Raw genomic sequence first — 24,472 nt, 5'->3', positions numbered from 1 at the left:
GTATCTCAGAAGGAGCAATGCTGCTCATTTAAGGAAAAGAATACTGACTTTTATGGTTCTTTTTTTCAACTTTTTGTTCTGCTTATGGGTTTGAGTTTTTGCTTTCTGTGTGTTGTTGTGTATGATGTGTGTAGGTACAGGCACATACATGTCATAGAATGTACATGGAAGTCAGAGGAAAGCTTTAGGGAGCTGGTTCTCTCCTTCCACCATGTGGGTTCCAGGAGTCAAACTCAGGTCATCAAGCTTGGTGGCAGGTGCCTGCGTCTGCATCACCTAGCCTTGTTCTGTGTTTGTTTGGTCTAAGTTTTAAGTTTTAAACAGTTTTGTCAATAAATAATAGAAGAAACAAGTTATTTTTCTGGAAAAAAAGTTTAAGGCAACTAAAAATGATAGGAAAACTTTGTAGTATTTTACCTGTCCTTGCCCCCCACCTCCCCACCCCTCCAACCGGGATTAGGGTTGGTTGTTACAATTCGGCTCTTAAATGTTCCTTGTCCTTGCCCCGCCCCCTCTGGGGTTAGTGGTCCGTCGTTGCAGTTTGGATCTTAAATGTTTCCTAGGATCATGTGTTGGGCCTGGTTTTGTTTTTTGAGACAGGGTGTCACCATGTAGCCCAGGCTACCCTGGAACTCATCCTACCTCAGTCACTGGAGTGCTAGGCTGCCAGCCTGTGGCACTATCACAGGCGGTAAAACAATGAGGAGGTGAGACTTAGTGGAAGGAAGTTAGATCACTGAGGCCACACCTTTCAAAGGGACCCTGGGAAGCCAGTCTGTCTTTTTGCTTCCTTCCTGTCAAACAGCAGCGTTTTTACCTCATCACAGGCACCTCTGATGTTTTCCCTGCCACAGGCCCAAAGGGATGGGGCCAAATGGCCAAGGTCTGAAACTTCTAAAACCCTTTGTGAGTTTTTACGTCAAGGATTTTGCTACAGCCACAGAAAATCAGCTCCATAGGGGTGGTGGTGAGGAGCCAAATCATTGGCTCCTAGGGAGGGGAAGCCAACCTTGTTCATGTTTCAATATGTCTAGGAACCCATGCAAGGGACTGATGCCAAGCACGCATCTGTCGTGCGAGAGAATTGTCTGTAATCTGTCAATCACGTGAAGTCTCAGGAGGGAAAACGCTCAAGTCAAAGGCAGTTTTCTAAGACACAATGGGGCAAATTAATGCCCCATTCCTGTCTGCAGTAAAGGCTACAGGTGAGGCAAACAATAGCTCACAATCTGGCAGGAAGACCTGGGAGGGATTTTTTGTGGCAAACTGAAGCACTCCCTCAAATATCAAGGAATTTAGAAAGTCAGGTACATGCGCAGCGAGGTGCCTGTGAGAATCGGCGTGAGAAGACCCTAAGCTTTACCTCAGCAGGTTGTTGAGGTGAGGAGTGAAGGCTGAATTGTAAGCAGCTTGGTCGCTGTTGAGGACAGACTTCAATACAGAGTGAGGAGCCGCGCTGCCTCTCTGGACAGAGGTCACCGGTGGGAACGTAGACCATATCTTCCAAAATTTGAAACAGATTTTGAGTCAGACATAGTATGCATGCCATAATCCCAGCATTGAAGAACACAAGGCAAAAGAATCAATGTGAAGACAGCCTTGGACTCCATACTAAGACTATCTCAGGGCAGACTTGGTGGAGCATACTTTTAATGCTAGCACTCAGGAGGCAAAGGCAGGAGGACTCTCTGTGAGTTGGAAGCCAGCCTGGTCTGCAGATTGAGTTCCAGGATAGCCAGGACTACACAGAGAGACCCTGTCTCAAAATAAACAAACAACCCACAGAAAGAAAACCTCTATCTTGAAAACACAAACAGTAAAATAATAAAGCAGCCAGATGTGCCGGCTATAGTGCAAACCTATGATTCCAGCACTCCAGAGGTAGTAGCAGGAGGTTCACAAGATCAAGCCCATCCTGGACTACAGTAGCGAGATACTCTTTAAAATAATAATAATAGGGCTGGAAAGATGGCTCAGAGGTTAAGATCACTGACTGCTCTTCCAAAGGTCCTGAGTTCAATTCCCATCAACCACATGGGGTGGCTCACAACCATCTGTAATGAGATCTGATGCCCTCTTCTTGCCTGCAGGTGTACATGCAGGCAGAATACTGTATACATAATAAATAATAAAGAAGATATTTAAAATAATAATAATAAAATAAAACAGGGGTTACCTGTCGAGTGGAGCGGCACCCAGTGCCCACCCTAGCACATGCTCACTTCACCTCCCTCCACTGTAGCCCCTTCTCAGCCTTTCCTCTGTGAACACTATTTATTCTGAAGCTCTATTTTAATAGTATTTCTTTTGCAGAGTTTATTATTCTAAAAGCTCCGTTTGTGAAGAAAAAAAGTTAAAAACAGAAGCAGACAGATCTCTGAGTTGGAAGCCAGCCTGGTCTACAGAGCGAGTTCCAGGACAGGCAGAGCTACACGGAGAAACCCTGTCTCCAGAAACAAAATGAAATCCTCACAGGGCACAAAGTCTCATTTCTGAGCGCTGTGTCTACAAAACCTGTGCTGAGAGGTTCTGAACTTTTCTTCGAAGCCTGTCTCCAGTGAAAAGTGCAGAACCTGCATGTGCAGGCCCTGCCCCAGCGCCCAGCACAGCCTTGGCAGAGAGCTGGCACTCCCGAGTGACAGTATCTATCACTCTGTGAAACATAGGTCTCCCGAATATTTGGGCCCCTACAGTCTGTGGAAGACCCCACCCACCCCAGCCAACGCTGTCACTCCAGTGCTCCTTACCAAGACGCACAGTGTTCTGCCCTAAGGATGTCTCCTGACTTGGTTTTTAAAAAGTCGAGTATTTATTAAGTATAATTGCTGAAGCAGTTGAAGTGCATGCCCTTCCCCGACACTTCTGCTAAAGATTTTATGGTTCCCTTCATCCAGAAACACTAGGTGCCTTCAGTGTACAGTGGCTGGTGTTGCACAAGTCTTCTGCTTCAGTGTGTGTGTTGGGGCAACTGTGTGTAGATAAAATGTTTCCATCCTGGGGGAAGAGAGAGGAAACAGTAGCGCGGGATTAGCAGATAACATCAAGCGAAGAGCTGCTGGGCAAAATCCGGTTACCAGGCTTAGATGGCAACCACCCCTGCGCTGTTCTTAGGAGAAAGAAAAGTGGAGCAATGTCCCATCCCATGGCACGTTCTGAAGGCTGGAATACGTACCCACCGGACACATGGTCGGTTAGTGGGCAAATACGGACACCAAGTTTCTTTATTTTGCTGCTCAAGACAGGCGGGACATGGAAAATTAAGAAGACTTTTCCTTATAAAACAGGACCGACGAGGATGGGATTCGAACCCACGCGTGCAAAGCACAATGGATTAGCAGTCCATCGCCTTAACCACTCGGCCACCTCGTCCCACACAGGACGTCTCTTTCCACATTCCCATATCTCTCATCTCACGCGCACCTCCTGCACGCTTCCATCCACGTCCTAGTACCCACCTGGAAAAGTTCAGAGGAATAAGAAACAGTAACAAAGAGGTTTTTAAAATTTCCTCTCCAAGGGCTTCAGTCGGGAACCGCGCCATCGTTGACTGAGCCGCAGCTGAACTCTGCATGGGTTCCACTTCTCGCGGCCGGGCGAACGCACTGGGGTTTTCGGACGCGCATGTTCCGAGGGTCTGCGTCCCGACCCCACCGGAGAGGTCTGCGGCCAGGGGTCCGCGGCTACACGGATGTGGTCGCAGTTAGGTTCGGCGTTTGCAAAGCGCGCGCAGAACAGCGACCGCTGCAGTAGCTCCTCCTCTCTCACAGAGGGCGAGCTGGCCCGCACCTAGATGGAGGCGAACAGGCCGAGGGCGGGGTTGAGCGCTGGGCTCGGCTGGCCTCGGCTGGCCTCGGCTGCGTTCGGCAGGCTGCGGTAAAACTAGGCTTGCGGTGGCTGGCAGAGGCTACGGCCCGGTGGTACCCGCTTCGCGCCGGGAGCCCCGAGAGCCATGCAAATGTCCTACGCCATCCGATGCGCCTTCTACCAGCTGCTGCTGGCCGCCCTCATGTTGGTGGCAATGCTGCAGCTGCTCTACCTGTCGCTGCTCTCCGGACTGCACGGGCAGGAGGAGCAGGAACAGTATTTCGAGTTCTTCCCGCCGTCCCCGCGATCCGTGGACCAGGTAAAATCTCAACTCCGCACCGCTCTGGCCTCTGGAGGCGTTCTGGATGCCAGCGGCGATTATCGCGTCTACAGGGGTCTACTGAAGACCACCGTGGACCCCAACGATGTCGTCTTAGCCACGCATGCTAGCGTGGACAACCTGCTGCACCTGTCCGGACTTCTGGAGCGCTGGGAGGGCCCACTGTCCGTATCAGTGTTCGCAGCCACCAAAGAGGAGGCACAGCTGGCCACGGTGCTGGCCTACGCGCTGAGTAGCCACTGCCCTGAGATGCGTGCCAGGGTCGCCATGCACCTCGTGTGCCCCTCACGTTATGAGGCTGCTGTGCCCGACCCCCGGGAGCCTGGGGAATTTGCCCTGCTGCGGTCCTGCCAGGAGGTCTTTGACAAGCTAGCCAGGGTGGCCCAGCCCGGGATTAATTATGCACTGGGTACCAACATCTCCTACCCCAATAACTTGTTACGGAATCTGGCTCGAGAAGAGGCCAACTATGCCCTGGTGATTGATGTGGACATGGTGCCCAGCGAGGGACTGTGGAGAGGCCTGAGGGAAATGTTGGATCAGAGTAACCACTGGGATGGCATGGCCCTGGTGGTGCCTGCGTTTGAAATCCGCCGAACCCGCCGGATGCCAATGAACAAGAATGAGCTAGTACAACTCTATCAGGTGGGCGAAGTCCGGCCTTTCTATTATGGGCTATGCACGCCTTGCCATGCGCCCACCAACTACTCCCGCTGGGTCAACCTGCCAGAAGAGAGCTTGCTGAGACCTGCCTATGTGGTGCCCTGGCGGGACCCCTGGGAACCATTTTATGTGGCTGGAGGAAAGGTGCCCACCTTTGATGAGCGCTTTCGGCAGTACGGCTTCAATCGAATCAGTCAGGTGACTAAAGGGGAGAAGGCAGGTGGGACAGGGGCTGGAGTGTGTCAAGGATGGAGTGGCCACTAATAGAAAGGAGGCCATGAAGCAAGAGGAAGGTGGTTGGATGATGTAGAATTCCCGAATGGGGTGTTGGGGGTGGAGTGAACCTTTAGGGATGACTATTTGGGCCCTGGGGACGTCTGGGGATGTCATTAAATTATTGTGACCTCTCTCTCTCTCTCTCTCTCTCTCTCTCTCTCTCTCTCTCTCCGTGTGTGTGTCCTCTCATCTCTGTCTCTTCTCTGTCTCTCTCATATCTCTGTCTCTTCTCTGTTTATGTCTCTCTCTGTCTGTCTCCCTCCTCTCTCCCCTCTCTTTTTCTCTGTCCCCCTCCTCCCCCGTCTCTCCGTCTCTCTCTTCTCTCTCCAGGCCTGTGAGCTGCACGTAGCAGGATTTAATTTTGAGGTGCTGAACGAAGGTTTTCTGGTTCATAAGGGCTTCAAAGAAGCAGTGAAGTTCCATCCCCAAAAGGAGGCTGAAAACCAGCGCAATAAGATCCTTTACCGACAGTTCAAACAGGAGTTGAAGGCTAAGTACCCCAACTCTCCCCATCGATGCTGAGTTCTTTCCTTTCATGGTCTGAGAATGTTCAGCATCTGGCTCCTCAGGCCTGACTGGGGTGAGAAATACCCCTCCACTTTACAGAGGTAGCTGTGGTTTTGGAGCACTGGACTTGACTTTGGGGTGCTGGGATCAAGTCCTAGCTTTACCACTAACTAGCTGTGTGGCCTTGAACAAAAATCTGTTACCTCTCTGAGCCTCCATTATCCCGTCTGTAAAATGGGAGGTGAAACTACCTACCTCACAGAACTGTTGGCTCAGATGAGATGCTATATGTGAAAACATCCTGTAAGCTTCGTACAAATGTGAACTATTATTAATATTATTACAGTGTTACTATTGTTATTATTATATTGTTATTATTAACAATGTTGGGTGGATAGCAGCAGGGCAAAATGTATGACTGAAATAAATCTGAGAATCCTGAGTACTTAATAAAACGAGCTTTTTGGAAAGAAAGATGAAAACATGGAATGCAGTGCTCTGACTGGGGTAGAACGTAAGCTTCCTGGTTCTCCCTTTGCCCTTCGAGCTCCCTGAAGGAGGGGAGGGTCTGTAGGCCCCGGGGTGGGGGTGGGGGGTAAAGTATCAGCTCTGGGCCCTCCAGTAGGTTGTCTTCGTGTGACAGTGTGTAGATAAACGAGCGTTCAGACCCACAGCTGGCTCGGTTACTCTCCTGAGCTCAGGGGTTGCGGGCAGGAGCATCGTGTTATCGGCGGTGGACCCTAGGCCACAGATCACGATGCTCGGGCAAGTTGGAGGCCTGGGAGACAGTGGGCCAGTTGCTATGGAGACCCGCCCGCGGTATCCCGGCATGCCTGAACACCAGTGGCTCAATAGTAAGCTCCGCCACGGGCGCCTTCTGATGACGCACACGGAAGCGTCGGCACCTCTTGGAGAAAGGGAAACCTGAGCAGCTCTGTCCCTGAAGCCGGCGGCGGCGGCGTTTCCACCCGGTCAGACAGCTCTCGGGGAGTCTCGGACGTGAGGCCCGAGACCCCAGCCCCTACGGTGCGTATGGTCATGCCTGGCGCTAGGTTCGGCTTCCCGGGTCGGAACCAAAGCGGAGACTTAACCGGTCCGGCTCGCGCGGTGGCCTTAGGGGAGCCCGCGGTTCCCTGGCCAGCGCCGGTGAAAGTGAGGGTGGATCGCGGCTGGATGCTCCTGGAACGCCGCAGAGAAGCTGTATTTATTCTCTGTGTCTGTAGGGAGGAGTCTGCCCTTCCTGAAGGCTTGCTCTGGAGGTACTTAGACGTCTATAGAGAGAAATTGCATATGCACCGCGCTCTTTGTAGTGTGCCTCTTCCACTTCTTACGACCTTCAGCAGTGGTATATCCGCCCTGTTTGTACCTGGGTTAAGGAGAGACGGTTATGACTTCATTCAACGAAGTCAGAATCACAGTCAGCTGGAGGAAGGATATCTTTAAGACTTCACGCTGCATCTAAGAAAGGACACACACTTAACAGTAAAAGGGGATTGGCAGCGCGGGAATCTGAGACTAGAGAAGGGGACCGGTCAGGCTGTTTTGGAGACCTGTGTTTTCAGAGCAGGAGGAAATGCTACTAAACTCTTCTACAGGTCCATCACTATAATTAGTTGAGTGGGTAGCCACCGCTGTAAGTAGGGTTACCATGAAAAAAAGAAGTAAAAGCCAATTCCTGCACTGCAAAAGTTTTTTGTTGTTGTTGTTATTTAATTTGTGTTTAGAGATCTCCGGTCCTCAGGTGAGTTGGGATTGTCCTGGGTGAGTAAGATAGTTGTGCAGCTCCTGCCCTGGTGAGGTGTACACATTCGCCAGATGGATGGACATGAAAATGGGAGACTAGGAAATGGAGAGCCAGAAAGCCCGGGAGGAGGGAGTGTGGTCCACCCACCGGGAAGACTCAGAGCAGCAGCTGGAGATGTAGCAATACCATCCGCATGGAATAGAAGCCCCCTCTTGGCAGAGAGCAGCCGCCTCCAGGGTGGCTTATCTCCCAGGTGGTCTGGCAGCATCAATCTCTCACATCTCCTTCATTCTGGAAATCTCTTCAGCTCCCTGACTTTGAGCTTTTCCGCTCTATTTCTGCAGCGGTTTCTCCTGTCCCTCTTTTGTTTGTTGACCTTAGGCCTTCCATCACAGACCCCTTCTCACGTGTCTGCCTGACTAGTCTCTGCACAACTCGCCCAGTAGATAACCAGTTCCTGAAGCCTGGGTCTAGTGGGAGTACATGCCCATGTCCCTGGTCCCTTTTCTCATTTCTAGGTCTTTGTACTTGTTCTTCCCTCTTGTCTGCCTAGCCCCCACCTAGTCTCTCTTCCTCTGGAAGCTGTCACTGCTGCGGCAAGCTCCAGATCCTGTCTAGACACCTCTCCCATAACACTCTCATTTTGACTCTCTTCACACCATTACAGAGGTCTGTTTCTTCACCTTCTCTCCCAGGAACTTGTCATTTCCTTGAGGCAAAGACTGTGTCTGTCACAGCTATCTTCTAGCATCTACCACAGTGACTGTTCGGTACCTGGCATGTATTAGGTGCTTAGTAAATATAAGCGGGGGGGGGGGAGGACTTACCAGTGTTTAATATTAATGAAAGGCCACCTAAGGCAAGCACTAAAAAATGCTGGCAGTTGCTGCAAGGAAGTTGCTGTATAATTCTTCCAAAGTAGTTTCAGTGTGAGTGCTGGGTACCCAAACAGCAGAAGAGTAGGAGGTGGAAGTCAGAAGAGCAAGTATGTATGAAGCCTGGAGAACTAGAAGTTGATATGATGGGCCAAGTTTCATACGCATTCATTCGTTTACCACCTTACTTTCGGGACTTTTGACATCGCCTCACCAGCTGTTGCCAGCTTGAAGCTCACTCTGTATACCAGGCTGGGCTTGGATGTGTAGCAATCCTGCCTCTGCCTCCCGAGTATTAAGATAACAGGCCTGTACCACCAATCTGGCTCTATTTTTTTGTTTTTCCACAAGGCAGAGGAGCTAGTCCAGATGTCTCTGTAAGCAGAGGCTCTATCACTGAACTCCACCCCCAGACACTGCTTTTGTTTTTGTTTTTTATTTTAATAAAAATAATAATAAAATTATTATTTTATGTTTATTGGTGTGAGAGTCAAATGCCCTGGAACTGGAGTTACAGACAGTTGTGAACTGCCATGTGAGTGCTGGGAACTGAACTCAGGACCTCTGGAAGAGCAACCAGTGCTCTTAACCACTGAGCCATCTCTCCATCCCCTTGTTTTTGTTTTAAGGCAGAGTATGTGTCACTAGCTAACCCAGGATGGCTTAGAGCTAGCAGATCTCCTGCATCAGCCTCTGGGACTGGGATTACATATCTGTATCACATCAGGCTCTCTCTTTTTTATTTTTTCCTTTCTAGTTCGGAGAATTGAGCTTAAAACCCATGCATGCTAGCAACTTGCTCAAGACTTCTACTTTTTTTGGCTTCTATGTCCCCCGTTCCCTCCTCCCCCCGAGACAGGGTTTCTCTATATAGTCTTGGCTGTTCTGGAAATCATCTGTAGACCAGGCTGGCCTTGAACCCAAAGCTCTATCCACCTCTGCCTTCTGCATGCCTGGACTAAACTGGACTAAAGGCGTGCGCCACCACCCCCTCTGCTTTTCTTAGTGGTAGGAAAAGCCTGAGCCGATCTGAACTTTCACCTAGAAAGGTGCTCTCTGTCCAAGGCCGAAAGGAACACTGGGGTATTGCTCAGTGGTAGAGTTAGGGCTCGGCACTTATAAGAACCCAGGTCACAACCCCCAGTCTTTGACCTGAGACTGGGGTCATGTATAATGAAGAGAAATTTGACTGGGTGTAGTGGCACAAGCCTGTAACCCTGTAGCTCCAACCGTTTGGGCAGCTGAGAGGCTGCTGGTCTGGGCAACTTAATAAGACTGATTCTCAGAACATGCTGGGAACATAGCTCAGTAGTAAAATGCTGTCTTTCCCAGCATGCTTAAGAATCTTGAGTTTAAGCCAACAGTTTTGTGCGTGCCTTTAATCCCAGCACTCATGAAGCAGAGGCAGGATCTCTGTGAATTGGAGGACAAGTTCTCGGATAACCAGCACTGTTACATAGAGAAACCCTGTCTGGAAGAAAAGGGGGGGGGGCCAAAGTGGGGAAAAAAACAGTTTATAGCTGGATGATGGTGGTTCACGCCTATAGTCTCAGCACTCAAGAGGTGGAGTTCTAGACCAGCTTGGTATATACAGAGTGAGCTCCGAGACAGCCAGGGCTACACAGAGAAACCCTGTCTTGAGAAAAAAAAATCAATTTAATCCCCAGTGTGAGAAATTTTCTAAAATGGTGTTGGTGCCCTGGAGAGGTAATGGCTCAGCAATTAGGGCACGGGCTGGTCTTTCCGTGGACCCAGGTTTTATTCCCAGCCCCGCCATGGCAGCTCAGTTACATGTCTGTAACTCCAGTTCTAAGGGATCCTATGCTTCCTTCACAAGCACTGCACACACATGGTACAAAGACAATTCAAAGCACTCTTACATATAAAATAAAAATTTCTCAGAGTCCTATGTCTGAGGAACCTGTGTCTGGCAAGAGCCTATTTGCTGGAGCAGCTCATTTCAGAAGGTAGGGAGGAGAAACCCAAATCTTACCAGGAATCTCCTGCTGATCAGGCATCAGTACGTTGAGGGTGGACCTACAAAGGTCCCACCTTGGGCTAACCAAATGGTGCAGCAGGTAAAGGCAACTGCCACCAATGTCCAGCGTTGATGGCAGAAGGAGAGAGCTGACTTCTACGCGCTGCCCTCTGACCTCCACACTCTCCATGGCGTATATGAATATTAAATGAATAACAAGGAAAACCCTGAAGGCCTCATCTCTAAACACTATTTTTTTAATATTTATTTATTTATTATGTATACAATATCCTGTCTGTATATATGCCTGAAGGCCAGAAGAGGGCATCAGATCTCTTTATAGATGGTTGTGAACCACCATGTGGTTGCTGGGAATTGAACTCAGGACATTTGGAAGAGCAGGCAATGCTCTTAACTGCTGAGCCATCTCTCCAGCCCCTCTAAACACTATATTTTCTTTTTTTTAAATTGATATTTATTGAGCTCTACATTTTTCTCTGTTCCCCTCCCTGCCTCCCCCCTCCCCCCTTTGATCCTCCCCCAAAGTCCTCATGCTCCCAATTTACTCAGGAGATCTTGTCTTTTTATATTTTCTACTTCCCATGTAGATTAAATCTATGTAAGTCTCTCTTAGTGTCCTCATTGTTGTCTAAGTTCTCTGGGATTGTGGTTTGTAGGCTGACTTTCTTTGCTTTGTGTTTAAAAACCACCTATGAGTGAGTACATGTGATAATTGTCTTTCTGTGTCTGGGTTACCTCATTCAAAAAAATGTTTTCTAGCTCCATCCATTTTCCTGCAAAATTCAAGCTGTCATTTTTTTCTGCTGTGTAGTATTCCATCGTGTAAATGTACCACATTTTCCTTTTCATTCTTTGGTTGAGGGGTATTTAGGTTGTTTCCAGGTTCTGGCTATGACAAACAAAGCTGCTATGAACATGGTTGAGCACATGTCCTTGTGGCACGATTGGGCATCCTTTGGATATATACCAAAAAGTGGTATTACTGGGTCTCGAGGAAGCTTGTTTTCTAATTTTCTGAGAAATCGCCACACTGACATCCAAAGGGGTTGTACCAGCTTGCATTCCCACCAGCAATGCAGAAGTATTCTCTTTTCCCCACAACCTCTTCAGCATAAGTTGTCATCAGTGTTTTTGATCTTGGCCGTTCTTCCAGGTGTAAGATGGAATTTCAGAGTTGTTTTGATTTGCATTTCTTTGATGACTAAGGATGTCGAACATTTCCTTAAGTGTCTTTCAGTCATTTTAGATTCCTCTGTTGAGAGTTCTCTGTTTAGGTCTGTACTCCATTTTTTTTTATTAGATTATGTGATCTTTTGGTGTCCAATTTCTTGAGTTCTTTGTATATTTTGGAGATCAGACCTCTGTCTGATGTGGGGGTTAGTGAAGATCTTTTCCCATTCTGTAGGCTGTGGTTTTGTCTTGTTGACCATGTCCTTTGCTTTACAGAAGCTTTTCAGTTTCAAGAGGTCCCATTCATTAATTGTTTCTCTCAATGTCTGTGCTGCTGGGGTTATATTTAGGAAGTGATTCCCTGTGCCAATGCATTCAGGTATATTTCCCACTTTCTCTTCTATAAGGTTCAGTGTGTCTGGCTTTATGTTGAGGTCTTTGATCCATTTGGACTTGAGTTTTGTGCATGGTGATACGGGTCTATTTTCATTCTTCTACATGTTGATATCCAGTTATGCCAGCACCACTTGTTAAATATGCTTTCTTTTTTCCATTTGATATTTTTTGCTTCTTTATCAAAGATCAGGTGTTCGAGGATGTGTGGATTGATATCGGGGTCTTCTATTTGGTTCCATTGGTCCTCCTGTCTGTTCTTATGCCAGTACCAGGCTGTTTTCAGTACTGTAGCTCTGTAGTAGAGTTTGAGTCAGGGATTGTGACGCTTCCAGAAGTTCTTTTATTGTACAGGATTGTTTTGGCTATCCTGGGTTTTTTGCTTTTCCTCTAAACACCATTACATTGCAGATTAAGCTTTCAATATGGGCCAGAAAGGAGCTGAAGATGGGAGGGAGAAAGAAACGCTGAGCATTGAAAAAGCAGATGACAGAATTTGATCTAGAACGTAGAGAAAGACTAGAGAATTGTGGGACAGGACTGGGAAGAAAAGCTGAAGACATTGTAGGTAGAGCAATTACATGAACAAAAAAAAAAAAATGGGGTAGGATGTGAGAACTGGCCATTCAATGAAGTGAAGGAGCTGGACTTAAAAAGTTCAAGTCCGGTTCATGAAGGGTCTTGTAGGACCCAGTGAGAAGCTTGGGTCCAGTTCCATCAGCAATGGGAAACTTTTCCCATTGTGGCGTATCCCTTGGCCACATTTCCAGGTACAGGTGGAGCAAATTCCACCAGGTGCATGTCCAGTGTGGTACAGCAGTCTCTTCCCCTTATTTCACTCAAGGCTTCTGTTTGGTCGGCTCCCTGTTTGACCGCTCTGGTAGTGGGCAGTGGTGAGTGATGGCCCGTGCTCCCTCTCCCAGAGCCCAGATGCCCATCCAGCCTCCAGGCAAAGAAGCAGAAGAGATGGAGGCAGAAGGCGACTCAGCAGCTGAGATGAATGGGGAGGCAGATGAGAGTGAAGAGGAGCGGAGCGGCAGTCAGACGGAGTCGGAGGAGGAGAGCTCAGGTGAGCACCTGCAGTGTGTCACACACACATGTGCACACAAGAGCAGCAGCCCCTCCACAGAAGCAGCACTAACCGGCCTCTCCCTCAGAGATGGACGACGAGGGCTATGAGCGGCGCCGCAGCGAGTGTGTCAGTGAGATGCTGGACCTGGAAAAGCAGTTCTCAGAGCTGAAGGAGAAGTGAGCTTGGGAGTCTGGGGGCGGGCCTCTGGGCAGCGGGGTGCAGGTGCCTGGGTGATGGGCTGTAAAACAGGAGCAGGTGTCTGGCAGGCACGTGCCTGAGAGGGCAGGTGATCACGGGAAAAGCCAGTGTGCACAGCTGCCTTTTTACCTTCAGGTTATTCAGGGAACGGCTGAGCCAGCTGCGCTTAAGACTAGAGGAAGTGGGGGCTGAGAGAGCCCCAGAATATACAGAGCCTCTTGGAGGGCTGCAGCAGAGCCTAAAGATCCGCATTCAGGTGGCAGGTCTGTAGCTGTCCTGCCCTCCCAAAGCCACAGTTTTCTGTCACCCGCCACTTTTGTCCCTGCGCTGCCTTTCCCTATTCTTGTGGATCTGCTTTTGGGGGACATTAGGGCCCCAAGCCAAGCAGATCTCTTCCCCTTTGTAGGAATCTACAAGGGCTTCTGTCTGGATGTAATCAGGAATAAGTATGAGTGTGAACTCCAGGGAGCCAAACAACACCTAGAGGTGAGCAGCACGTGGGCCTCTGGGAGGGAGCCTGAGTCCAGCAAGTGCCCTGCTGAGTGCCTCTCCCCCCCAGAGTGAGAAACTGCTGCTGTATGACACACTGCTTGGGGAGCTGCAGGAGCGGATCCAGAGGCTGGAGGAGGACCGCCAGAGCCTGGACATTAGCTCTGGTGAGCCAGGGCCCAGTGCTGCAGTGCCTTCCCCCGCTTTGGAGCTCAGCTTCCCAGGCTGCACAAAGGAAGTCTAACAGCCCACTTCCTGTGAGGACTGAATGAGACTTCAGGAAAGGGCTTACCTCAGTATTTCACATATAGTGGGGACTCAGGCAGAGTGGGTCCCCTGCCTGCCTCCATTCATAAAGGGAGGTATCCAACTGTCACATGGATGCATATATAAAAACCACAGTCCTCTCCATAACGGTGACATCTGTTTCACATGGGGCCCAGGAATGCCCTTCATTCCGTGTACTGAGTGGAAAAACTGAGGCATACCCACAAAGGGCAGTGTCCCATTCCCGGGCCTGCACTAGTGTGCAGTCAAAAACCGAGTGGTCCCCAGAGGCTGCCAGCCTCAAGCCCAGGGTTGGGACCACTGCCCTGGAGGTGATGGGGAAAAGGGAGGCCTGGCTGGTCCATGGTAAAGCCACAGGGATGGTGGGAGTTAGCTGTGGGTCACTGTCCTGACCCCGACTCTCTGGGCAGAGTGGTGGGATGACAGACTGAACGCCAGAGGCGGCTCCAAGACCTGGGACTCACTGCCACCCAGCAAGAGGAAGAAGGCACCTCTCGTTTCTGGTATCCTTCCACTCAAGGTCACCTGAAACTGGGCAGGACAAGGCAGCCCTGGACTCAGGGAGGTGTGGGACAGTCACTCTAGAATCATTCATGGTCATTTGGTATTACATGCAATGTCCAGCTGTCAGAATTTTCTTCCGCATCCTAGGTCCTCAGCTCAGTGGACCCCAAAGAAACAGAACACTCACTGACTCCTAGTAATTCCCTGAGTAAGGATCAACCTCTAAAGCCTTCTGTCTTTCCCTCCATGTCCTAGGGTAGCCCTATGCTGTCGAGGCCTTGCTTAACCCTTCTGGAGCTATTGCATGTCGGCACAGTGGTGTCATGTCAGATGCTCTTTCTGAAGTCTTTCCTGGTCCATTCCCCCAGCCCTGTGCATGTGCTCTCTTCTGTACTGAGCATCCCGTGCTGCACAGCACTGAGCTGGGGTCTTCCATGTTCAGTGTCAGCCCTGGGACAGTTGTGGGATGGAGGCTTTATTGAACCCTTGTGGGTAAAGGTAGATTTCAGATACAGAGCACAGTGCTATCAGAAGGAAGGGGCCAGGATCCACCTTTAGGTAAGGAAGGGTCCAGTGAGCTAGTTCCTGACAGAACCAGACAAAACAGGAGGAACAGAGATCCTCAGGATGGGGTGGGCCTTGGTCAGCTGATCTGGAAAAAGAGAACTGGGTTAGGATTCTTGCCCAGCACAGTCCCCACACTCACCTGAGGCAGGAGGTGGACTTGGATTAAACCCAAGGTCTGGCTGAGTTTAGTGGCACACACCTTTAATCTCAGTACTCAGGAGGCAGAGGCAGGCGTATCTCTGAGTTCCAAGCTAGCCACGGCTACATAGAGAGACCATGTCTAAAATAAATAAAACTCTTGGCACCCCCTCCACACTATCCATGTACCACCTCTCTTAAGCCGTGGGTGGGTGGCACTGCCACCTGTGGCCTTCTAGTGGAGCTTTGTTGCGTGTCTCTTGTTGTCATCCTTGACCACTGTGCAGGCCCATACATCGTATACATGTTGCAGGAAATCGACATCCTGGAAGACTGGACGGCCATCAAAAAGGTTGGTCCCCTGCTGCCTGTTTCCTGTTTACTCTGACATACATACGGTGTCAACTCCGGTATCTGAGGGTAGCCGAGCAGTTTTCTGCTTGCCCCTCAGCAATGTCTGCCTTAGCCCTGGTGCCCCAACTTTGTCGTAGCTTGTAGTCCTCCTGCCTAAAGACTGGCCTGAGGAAAGGATGTGTTCGTGTTAGCCCCTGTTCCAGGGGCTTTGCTGGAAGGAGGGGAGGCTGCTCGACTGGCTCCTGAGAAGAGACGTCTCGGAGCTTGGTGTAGAAAGTTTTTATACTTCATGCAACTTTTCTCAGAGGCTTTGACCCTGGGCTGTGGTGGGCAGTGTTGGCAGGTTGAAGTGGACGCTAAAGGGCCTTTCTTCTCTCCACCCAGGCCAGGGCAGCAGTGTCTCCTCAGAAGAGGAAAGCAGATGGTAAGAACCAGCGCGGCGGCCCCCTCAGAATCTGTGGTTTGATTTCACTTTGAGGGTTTTGTAGGAGTTTGGGAAGTAGGAACCAGCTGGGGAAGCTCTGGCTGATGGAACAAGGACATGTAAAGGTGGTATGTAGGGCCCAGTGGTAGAGTGCTTGCCTAGCATGGTTAAGACCCTGGTCCCAGGCTTAGTACCACAGAAAGATCAAGGTGGACTGGAGCCCGTGGCAGGGTGGGTCAGCAAGGGCAGGAGAAAGAAACCCTGTAGTGAGGGAAGTCTCCCTCGGTGCCTTCAGGAAGTGGTGGTTGTCCTCCGGATTCAATGTCCTTTCAGTGCGTTTTCCTTGTGCCCCCAGGACCCTGACCCTGTGTTCACACTCAGAGGGTCCTTGGAGCAGCTGGTACCTCACACAGGACTAACACTTTTCTGCAAAGGCAGGGATTGCCTAGTAGCTGTCCAGTGTCGCTGCTGTCCCCTGACCTCTGCTCTCCATGGGATCGGCATAGCTGTGGCCCTGAAGCTGACCTGGCCAAGCAAGACTGTTGTCTCTATCCCTGACCAACTCACCATTTCCCCCTCCCAAAGAGTAACTTCCTCAGTGTCCCTCAACCAAGAAGATGGGCTTCTTCCAAAGCAGCAACTCTCCTGACTTTCAGCCCTGCCCCCTAGCCACCGAGCCAGGAACTGGGCTCCGCTGCAGGAGGAACTCTAGAGCCAGAAACATTATGTTGGGGTCTTGCCCATCCTGGCTGTCGCTGGAGATGACAGCTTCCCAGACTTTCTCAGGGCCATTCCTGGTGTCTGCCTCCCAGATTCCAAAGACTGGAATAAAACTTATCCTGGGACCTTGACGTGACTGATGTGTGTCTGCTGTTATCTTATAATGGAATCAAGGCTTTTATGGGGGAACACCTGAGACAGGTTCTTCTGGGGTCCCTGGAGTTTGGGATATTGTGACTTAGAATCTGGGCCCAGAACTGGAAGCTACTGGCACAGGCAAACAAGTGGAGCACGTGGCTTTGAGTGGTGAGGGACTGTTGCACGTGCCTGGGGACTGGGTCATGTCTGTACCTGCTCCAGTCACTTGGCAGATTGGCAAGGCAGGCTAGCAGAGCCTGTGTGTGGGAGGCAGCTAGCAGCAGCACCATGTGCTGACGACCTCACAGCCATACTCCCCCTGGTTAGCAGTGAGTGTCAGAACCACCCCCAGAACCTCAGTTAAGCAAAGGGTTTAGTTTCTATGGAGACACAGCATCCTTTCTCCATAGCAACCTGAAATCACAAAACCAAAGTTAGGTTCAGGAATGAGTCATCTGCGACCAGTAGGGGGTGCTCTCCCACAAGGCCGACCCTCTCGAAGGCTGGAACAGATGAGCAAGTGACCACAGACTTCTTAAGGTGATCCAGGGGTGAGTCTTGGGCCTATGGGAACTTGGTCTGCCTTGCTTAACTACTCCCTACCCTGCTGCAGTGTGAGGAGGCTTATGGGAAGCACTGTATGGAGGTGGTCCTCCCACAGCTGGGACCCTAATAGTGATAGGAACATGGAGGGGGTCCTTGCCATTCAAGGCTGAGTCTGGAATAGAAGAGGTGGACACTGGCCACATGGAGTGGACATACAAGAGTTAACTGGCGGGGTGTGACAGGGCGAACCGCCTTCAGGAAGTGTTACTCACCGCCAGGAATGTGCACGCCTGTGCCTTGGGGGTTGGATTCTCTTCCTGAGTCCCAGGAGAAGCTGAAGGAGCTCCCAGCCATGGAAGACCCTGGGGAGACAGGAGCACACCCTCTGGGAGCTGCCAACCTGAACTTTCTTCCCAGGCACCAACAGAAAGAAAAGTTAGTGAAGTTGGGAGGGCAGCCGGGTGCAGAGGGTAAGGGCAGTGGCAAGAGGGTCCGGCAAAGGCAGGATAGGTGGGAAGCCCAGAACCGGGAAGAGGTGTTCACCCCAGACCCCTGCTCAGGCCCGGGTGTCTGCCCCCAGGCCATCTCCAGACCCACTGTATGACACGCCTGACGCCAGCAGGGCACAGGCAGGCAGGTCCCAACAACCAGCACGCACTGTGAGCCTGCGGGAGCGGCTGCTGATCACCCGACCTGTGTGGTTACAGTTGCGGGCCAACGCTGCAGCTGCGCTGCACGTGCTGCGGACAGAACCTCCAGGGGTGAGTCTTTCCCCTTCCGCCCGGACTGGCCCGCCAAACGGGGGAGAGGGGAAGAAAAAGCGCCTCAACGTGGAGGCACTGAGCCTCCTAATCTTGTTCACTTGCAGACCTTCCTGGTACGGAAATCTAACACTCGCCAGTGCCAGGTTCTGTGTGTGCGGCTGCCAGAAGCCAGTGGCCCCTCTTTTGTCTCCAGCCACTATATCCAAGAGAGCCCTGGCGGTGAGGGGGCTGGCCTGGCGGGAAGGGGCTGGAGACAGGCGGGGGAGGGAGGTCCCCGGAGAACAGCCTCACTCCCGATGTCTCTCAGGCGTCTCTTTGGAGGGTTCAGAGCTCACGTTCCAGGACCTGGTCCAGCTCATCTGTGCATACTGCCATACCAAGTGAGTCTGCCTGTCAAGCACCTGGTGACCACAGGGCCTGCTTTCTAGTGCTGCCCGCCTCCCGCACCCAAGCACCACGCTCTCTTGACCACTCCTTTTGCTGACCTTAGGGACATCCTTCTCCTCCCACTCCGGCTCCCCAGAGCCATTCATCAGGCAGCCACCCACAAGGAGCTGGAGGCCATCTCCCATCTAGGCATGGGTAAGGGTTCCCTGCAGCCCATTGTACAGATGAACACATAGAGGCCAAGGGAGGGGGCAAAAGGGCAACCGGGCACCCTCTTGAGCCAGCTCTGAGGCCCCCATTGGTTTCTGATTGCTAGAGTTCTGGAGTTCCTCCCTCAACACCAAGGTTCAGCAGAGGTCTTCCGAAGCCCCACCGATACCCAGGCTGAAGGCTCGCTCCCCTCAAGAGCTGGATCAGGGCACCGGTGCAGCCCTCTGCTTCTTCAACCCCCTCTTCCCAGGAGATTTGGGCCCCACCAAACGTGAGAAATTCAAGAGAAGTTTCAAAGTGCGTGTGTCCACAGAGACCTCCAGCCCTCTGTCCCCACCTGCTGTGCCGCCTCCCCCAGTCCCGGTGCTGCCAGGGACATCTTCCAGCCAAACAGAAAGACTGCCTTCTCGACAGCTGCTGCAGAGGGAGAGCTCGGTGGGGTATCGCGTGCCAGGGAGTGCTTCCGGCCCTAGCCTTCCTCCCCTACCTTCGCTCCAGGAGGTGGACTGCTGCTCCCCCAGCAGCTCAGAGGAGGAGGGTTCTTCGGGGAGCCCTACAACCTCCCCACGCCTGGGCCGCCCAAAGCAGCGGCGGCCTCTGCTTCGGTCCATGAGTTCTGCTTTCTGCTCTCTGCTGGCACCGGAGAGGCAGGTGGGCCGGGCGGCCACAATGTTAATGCAAAACCGATACACAGCTGTGGGTCAACTGGTGCAAGACCTACTGACTCAGGTTCGGGCTGGTCCTGAGCCTCGGGAATTGCAGGGCATCCGCCAGGCCCTAAGCCGGGCCCGGGCCATGCTGAGTGCAGAACTGGGTCCTGAGAAGCTGCTACCACCGGAGAGGCTGGGTAAGGTCCCCCAGCCCCAGCCTCCACAGGTTCAATCCCTGGCTCTCCATCCTTTCTCGCGACTTTCTCGCAACTGCTACAGTGAATTCCATCCCCCACCTCTCTCCCTACCTCCTGCTCTTCCAGGCCCCTTTCCCCTGACCATGTCTACTCTCCTCTGCCAGAACTGGTCCTGGAGAAGTCCCTGCACCGCTCTGTTCTCAAGCCTCTTCGACCCATCCTCGCTGCCCGCCTGCGGCGCCGGCTTTCCACAGATGGTTCCCTTGGCCGCCTAGCTGAGGGCTTCCAGCTGGCCCGAACCCAGGGACTTGGAGCCTTCGGGTCCCACCTACACCTCTCCTCCCCAGTGGAGACAGAACAGGTGCGCCAGAAACTGCTTCAGCTGCTCGGCACCTATTCACCTAGTGCCCAGATCAAGCGGCTCCTGCAGGCCTGCAAGTTGCTCTACACGGCCCTGAAAACCCAGGCGGGTATGGCCCTCACCACCTCCCCCAGCTCAGCTCTTTCCGAGAAGAGACTGAGCCCCCTCTCTCAGGGAGAAGGTCCCAGGATCCCAGAACTGCAAACAGGGCATAGGGGTCCAACTCTCCCGTCTCAGGAGCTCTAGAGAGTAGAGTCTGTGGTCCTATCTAGGGGTCTAGCAGAGGGAGAGGAAGGGTCGCTGTCTAGGAGGGGGATTGAACCCTAGCTCTTGGGTCTTTAAGGAGGCTTGAACCCCCTCCTTCTTCATCTCCACAGGAGAGGATGCAGGCGCTGATGAGTTCCTGCCTCTGCTGAGCCTTGTCTTGGCCCAGTGCGACCTTCCTGACCTCCTGTTAGAAGCTGAGTACATGTCGGAGCTCCTGGAGCCTACCCTGCTCACCGGAGAGGGTAAGGGGAACGTTCCCTCACTTCCCGTCTGGGTGGAAACAGGGCTGCTTGTAGGTCCTGAGTGAGCATGGAAGGGAAGGCAGGACGCCCTATCTCAGCCTGAGCTGCATCCTATGTACCCTGTGTCCTAGGTGGCTACTACCTGACCAGCCTCTCGGCCAGCCTGGCCTTGCTGAGTGGCCTGAACCAGGCCCACGCTCTCCCACTCAGCCCGGCCCAGGAGCTCCAGCGCTCTTTGGCCCTCTGGGAACAGCGCCGCCTGCCGGCCACCCATAGCTTCCAGGTAAAGGGCCCTTCCACAAGTCAGCCCCAGGCTGGCCTTGCTTAGCCCCAGGCTGGCCTCTTACATCACCCAGCACAGTATCTTGAGCCCTGCATCAAGTTACAATAGAAATAGAGACCCAGCTGAGTATCAGAGCAGCCCCTGTAGGAATGGGTTCCATGGGACAGGTTGTGAGCTCCTGGGCCGCCTCCTTGAATCTTCACAGAAACTCTGAAGTAGGGCCATTATTTTCCCTATTTTACAGATGAGTAGGTAGAAACTGATACGGAGAGCAACAACTTCTTGTTCCCTAGAACCAGCCAAGGCTCTACCTTCCTTGTCCTCGAACTTCAGTTTATGCTTGGCCAGGATGCACCCCATTTAACTTCAACCTTCTCAGTCTTGCTATGAATCTAGACTTTGTAGCCAGGCCCCAGATTTGTCCCAGCTCTGTCACATTTTTCCTGTGCCTTGGTTTCCTTGTCTCTAAAATGGGCACCTGGGCTGCATGAAGATTAGGTGCACTGGTGAACGCTGGAGGTAGTTCTAGGTAATTAGCCCAGGAAGAGTTAAGCAGAGAGCCCTGTACACAGTGGACTCCTCTTGGGCATCTTTTCAGGATTCTGAAGCTCCCTCTGGGCTGGCCTTGCACCTATACCACTAGCTCAAATACATTTCTCTCTGCCCCAGTGTCCTCTTGGAGCTCACAGGGCTCCTGTCAGTCATTTTACATGAGTGTGCACCACCCCACCTTGTCCCTTCTGCCCTGGAGAATAGCTGAGGACTATTCTTGAATAGCATAGCTGAGGACTTATTCTTGTCTTCTGCACAGCACCTCCTCCGAGTAGCCTACCAGGACCCCAGTACAGGTTGTACCTCCAAGACCCTGGCTGTGCCCCCAGGGTCTTCGATTGCCACCCTGAGCCAACTCTGTGCCACCAAGTTCCGAGTGACTCACCCTGATGCATTTGGCCTCTTCCTCTACAAGGACCAGGGCTACCATCGCCTGCCCCCTGAAGCCCTGGCCCATAGACTTCCTGCAACTGGCTACCTTGTCTACCGCCGGGCAGAGAGGCCTGAGGCCCAGGGGGCTACAACAGAGAAGGCAAAGGCAACCAGTGGGAGGCCAGAGGCAGGAGCATGGGAAGAGAAGAAAGGAGGCCTCAACAGTGAGGGGGAATCTGAGACAACTGTTGACCAAGGAGGTGAGGACCAGGTCCAAGGAGGCCATGGGCAACCAGAGGAGCCAAAGGCAGAGGGAAGCCAGGCTGTGGAAGAGTAGCCAGAAAGAGCCAGGAGAGCTACCTGGGCCTCCAGAAGCTTCTCAATCCGCTCTTCCCAGCTGCCAAGCTTCCTTCACCACCCACACCCAGTTCTCTGTTGTGTCTGCCACCACCTCTAACTGATCTTTATGAGTCCATGTGCTGGGAACGGGGCTGACCACAAAGACTAGGGTAAAGTTAAGAGAGTTAGGAGACTCCAAACCCCTGTGTCCAAGGCCCCTAGCCTCTGCTTCTCCCTAGCCCACAGGAATAAACATGTCTGGGAAGGGACGAATCCATCTCATAACCAACTCCAGCACAGGGAGAGAGTGTTCCTGACTTCCTTGCCTCTCCCACTGTCCAGGGGCACAGGCAGGGTTGCTGGAGCTTCAAAACCCTGAACAGCTCCAATCTCTCCTAGTTCCATGGGCCAGGGAGGTGGCAGAATGATAGCAAAGGTCCCCAAACAAGTGGCTCTTCCCAGAGGCAGTGTCCTGGCCTGCAGAGAGGGAATATGAGTACTGCAGGGCTCTGGAGTGACCCACGCCTCACGTGGATGGTTGGTGGCTAAGTCTGGGCAGGGGAAAGAGAGGAAAGGACAGGTGTTGGCAGCTGTGTTATTCCTTAGAGCAGCTGCCCCCACCAGGCAGGTCTCCGTCCTCTGTTTCTTCTTTCCCAGTCAGTCCAGAGATCAGGTCACAAGAGAGAAAGCACTTATGTTCCAGTCTTTTTTTTTTTTTTTTTAAAGATCAGAAACCTACTGAGGCACTTCAGTATTTCTGGGAAGTAATGCCCACTAGCAGGGAAGTTTCCAGAACAGAGAGAGGGGTTCCACAAACATTGTCCTTGTAATCCTCTTTTTGGGCCTTTACCAAAAAAAAAAAAAATTTAACAATAAGGCACAGTGCATATAGTAAGCCCTACGGCAGGTGATTCCCAAGACGTCCTAGCAAACTAGCCCTCAAGGCCAGGGCTGCACCCAGAGGAAAACCAGCAGCGAATCTGAGCAGAGGAAAATACCCACCAGCAGCCACAAGAGGGTGTGCACAGCCTAAGAAGCTGCAGAGGGTGACCCCCACCAGCAGCTGGGAGGGGTGAGGATAGAGAATTTAAGAGCCACAGAGCATAGGCGTCACTGGCCTTATACGCTCACAGCTGTTGACAGCCTGGGAAATGCAGGGCAGAGGCCATTCGCTGTCAGAGATTCTTAGGAAAGAGTTGTTTCCAGACAAATGAGGGCCGCAGTCTCAGAGGTCCTCCTGGGGCCTCTGAGCACGAGGACCACATGCTGTGGACCCTGACTTTCAGATCCACATTTAGCCAGTGTAGGACTCCAAAGTAGGCCACCAATGTTCTTTCTTCCCCACGTCCATGCCTCTCCCCAGCAGGGGAAAGTTCAACTGGTCTCTAACGTCCTGGCGAGGGGGAAGGTGGTCCCAGCTCCTTTAGCCTCTCTCCACCACCCGGAGGCACAGACAAGGTTGCTTGGGGCTTGAAGGCCCATATCGAACAATATGGCTCTTTATTCCATGATATGCCTTCCTTTCCTCCAATGCTTTGTACAGGATGGAGCACTCCACCGGTGCCCAATAAATGGTGTCCACTGACTGAAGCTTGATAACAGCAGTGAGGGACTGATGTGGCTGGTGGGGTGGGGTTGGAAGGCTGGGGTGGCTGGTGGGCTGGGGTAGGAAGGCTGGGGTGGCTAGTGGGCTGGGGTAAGAAGGCTGAGGTGGCTGGTGGGCTGGGGTAGGAAGGCTGGGGTGGCTAGTGGGCTGGGGTAAGAAGGCTGAGGTGGCTGGTGGGCTGGGGTAAGAAGGCTGAGGTGGCTGGTGGGCTGGGGTAGGAAGGCTGGGGTGGCTAGTGGGCTGGGGTAAGAAGGCTGAGGTGGCTGGTGGGCTGGGGTAAGAAGGCTGAGGTGGCTGGTGGGCTGGGGTAGGAAGGCTGGGGTGGCTAGTGGGCTGGGGTAAGAAGGCTGAGGTGGCTGGTGGGCTGGGGTAAGAAGGCTGAGGTGGCTAGTGGGCTGGAGTAGGAAGGCTCGGGTGGCTGGGTGGGTGGGGTAGGAAGGCTCGGGTGGCTGGGTGGGTGGGGTAGGAAGGCTCGGGTGGCTGGTGGGCTGGGATAGGAAGGCTCGGGTGGCTGGTGGGCTGGGATAGGAAGGCTCGGGTGGCTGGTGGGCTGGGGTAGGAAGGCGGTTTCTGGGAATGAGACACAGGATGTGTGGCGCTCAGTCCCAGGGGAAGGACCTGGAATGTCTGCAGAGGCTGCTCTGAGAACCCCAGGGGCGAGATACGGAGCTGATCTCATGGGAACCAGGTCTCCAAAACCTCCACAGGCCCTGCGTTTTTGTGCTCAGTTCTAATTCTGGGCTCCTAGAATTTAATGTAGATCCAGCAATGGCTTCTTCACTTCCAGGGCCTGCCTGCTGTCTGGACTTTTTTTTTTTAATCTGATTACCCACCAATCGAGGTCAAATCAGTATGAGCGCAGGTTGGGATCAATGGAAGACACACCAGGCAGAGTTGGTGATAATATGCCAGTCAGAGACTGGTGTCTCCACCTTATTTTCCCCTTCCTGATGTCTCCATTTTATAAACTATGAACCCGAGGCCTTCTTCAGGAAGGTGGCTTGTTACAGGACAGAAAACTCAACATACACCT

The 24,472-nt window shown here is 52.2% G+C and overlaps 3 protein-coding genes, 2 long non-coding RNA genes and 1 other non-coding gene across 8 annotated transcripts; 3 read left to right on the top strand and 3 right to left on the bottom strand.

Moving 5' to 3' along the window:
• Nucleotides 1-2,786: 2,786 nt before the first annotated feature.
• LOC125415567 (uncharacterized) lies at nucleotides 2,787-3,772 on the bottom strand. The gene is made up of 2 exons (XR_007236639.3): nucleotides 3,456-3,772; nucleotides 2,787-2,994 (listed from the first exon to the last, which is right to left on the bottom strand). It is a non-coding gene; the product is annotated as an uncharacterized LOC125415567 (long non-coding RNA).
• Trnas-gcu (transfer RNA serine (anticodon GCU)) lies at nucleotides 3,288-3,369 on the bottom strand. Its single transcript has one exon. It is a non-coding gene; the product is annotated as a tRNA-Ser (tRNA).
• A 64-nt stretch (nucleotides 3,773-3,836) lies between the features above and the next one.
• B4gat1 (beta-1,4-glucuronyltransferase 1) lies at nucleotides 3,837-6,072 on the top strand. The gene is made up of 2 exons (XM_048457870.3): nucleotides 3,837-5,005; nucleotides 5,414-6,072. The coding sequence occupies exons 1-2, from the start codon at nucleotides 3,950-3,952 to the stop codon at nucleotides 5,603-5,605; spliced, it is 1,248 nt and encodes a 415-aa protein (XP_048313827.1). The 5' UTR covers nucleotides 3,837-3,949; the 3' UTR covers nucleotides 5,606-6,072.
• A 160-nt stretch (nucleotides 6,073-6,232) lies between these two features.
• On the top strand, nucleotides 6,233-16,656 carry Brms1 (BRMS1 transcriptional repressor and anoikis regulator). 3 transcript variants are annotated; one of them, XM_085693503.2, is made up of 10 exons: nucleotides 6,233-6,616; nucleotides 12,616-12,840; nucleotides 12,929-13,019; nucleotides 13,177-13,304; nucleotides 13,448-13,527; nucleotides 13,601-13,697; nucleotides 14,229-14,321; nucleotides 15,315-15,379; nucleotides 15,771-15,805; nucleotides 16,161-16,656. In XM_085693503.2, the coding sequence occupies exons 2-10, from the start codon at nucleotides 12,672-12,674 to the stop codon at nucleotides 16,222-16,224; spliced, it is 822 nt and encodes a 273-aa protein (XP_085549629.1). In that variant the 5' UTR covers nucleotides 6,233-6,616; nucleotides 12,616-12,671; the 3' UTR covers nucleotides 16,225-16,656. The 3 variants fall into 3 exon arrangements, with proteins under 3 accessions (XP_085549629.1, XP_048313830.1, XP_048313828.1); XM_048457873.3 differs by having other exon boundaries at nucleotides 6,458-6,616; nucleotides 12,695-12,840; nucleotides 15,766-15,805; XM_048457871.3 differs by having other exon boundaries at nucleotides 6,459-6,616; nucleotides 15,766-15,805.
• Nucleotides 14,782-17,571, bottom strand: LOC125415566 (uncharacterized). Its single transcript, XR_015003172.1, has 2 exons — nucleotides 17,482-17,571; nucleotides 14,782-14,974 (listed from the first exon to the last, which is right to left on the bottom strand). It is a non-coding gene; the product is annotated as an uncharacterized LOC125415566 (long non-coding RNA).
• Rin1 (Ras and Rab interactor 1) lies at nucleotides 17,490-23,418 on the top strand. Its single transcript, XM_048457869.3, has 10 exons — nucleotides 17,490-17,644; nucleotides 17,790-17,970; nucleotides 18,078-18,192; nucleotides 18,281-18,353; nucleotides 18,464-18,555; nucleotides 18,677-19,417; nucleotides 19,582-19,887; nucleotides 20,156-20,287; nucleotides 20,419-20,570; nucleotides 21,382-23,418. Exons 1-10 carry the CDS (start codon nucleotides 17,490-17,492, stop codon nucleotides 21,829-21,831), a joined length of 2,397 nt encoding a protein of 798 aa, XP_048313826.2. The 3' UTR covers nucleotides 21,832-23,418.
• Nucleotides 23,419-24,472: the final 1,054 nt, after the last annotated feature.

The sequence above is a fragment of the Myodes glareolus genome, chromosome 7 (assembly GCF_982192425.1).
Source record: "Myodes glareolus chromosome 7, mMyoGla1.1, whole genome shotgun sequence".
Taxonomy (NCBI): Eukaryota; Metazoa; Chordata; class Mammalia; order Rodentia; family Cricetidae; genus Myodes; species Myodes glareolus.
The sequence above is the reverse complement of the archived record's forward strand: the minus strand, read 5'-3'. Positions and strand labels throughout refer to the sequence as shown.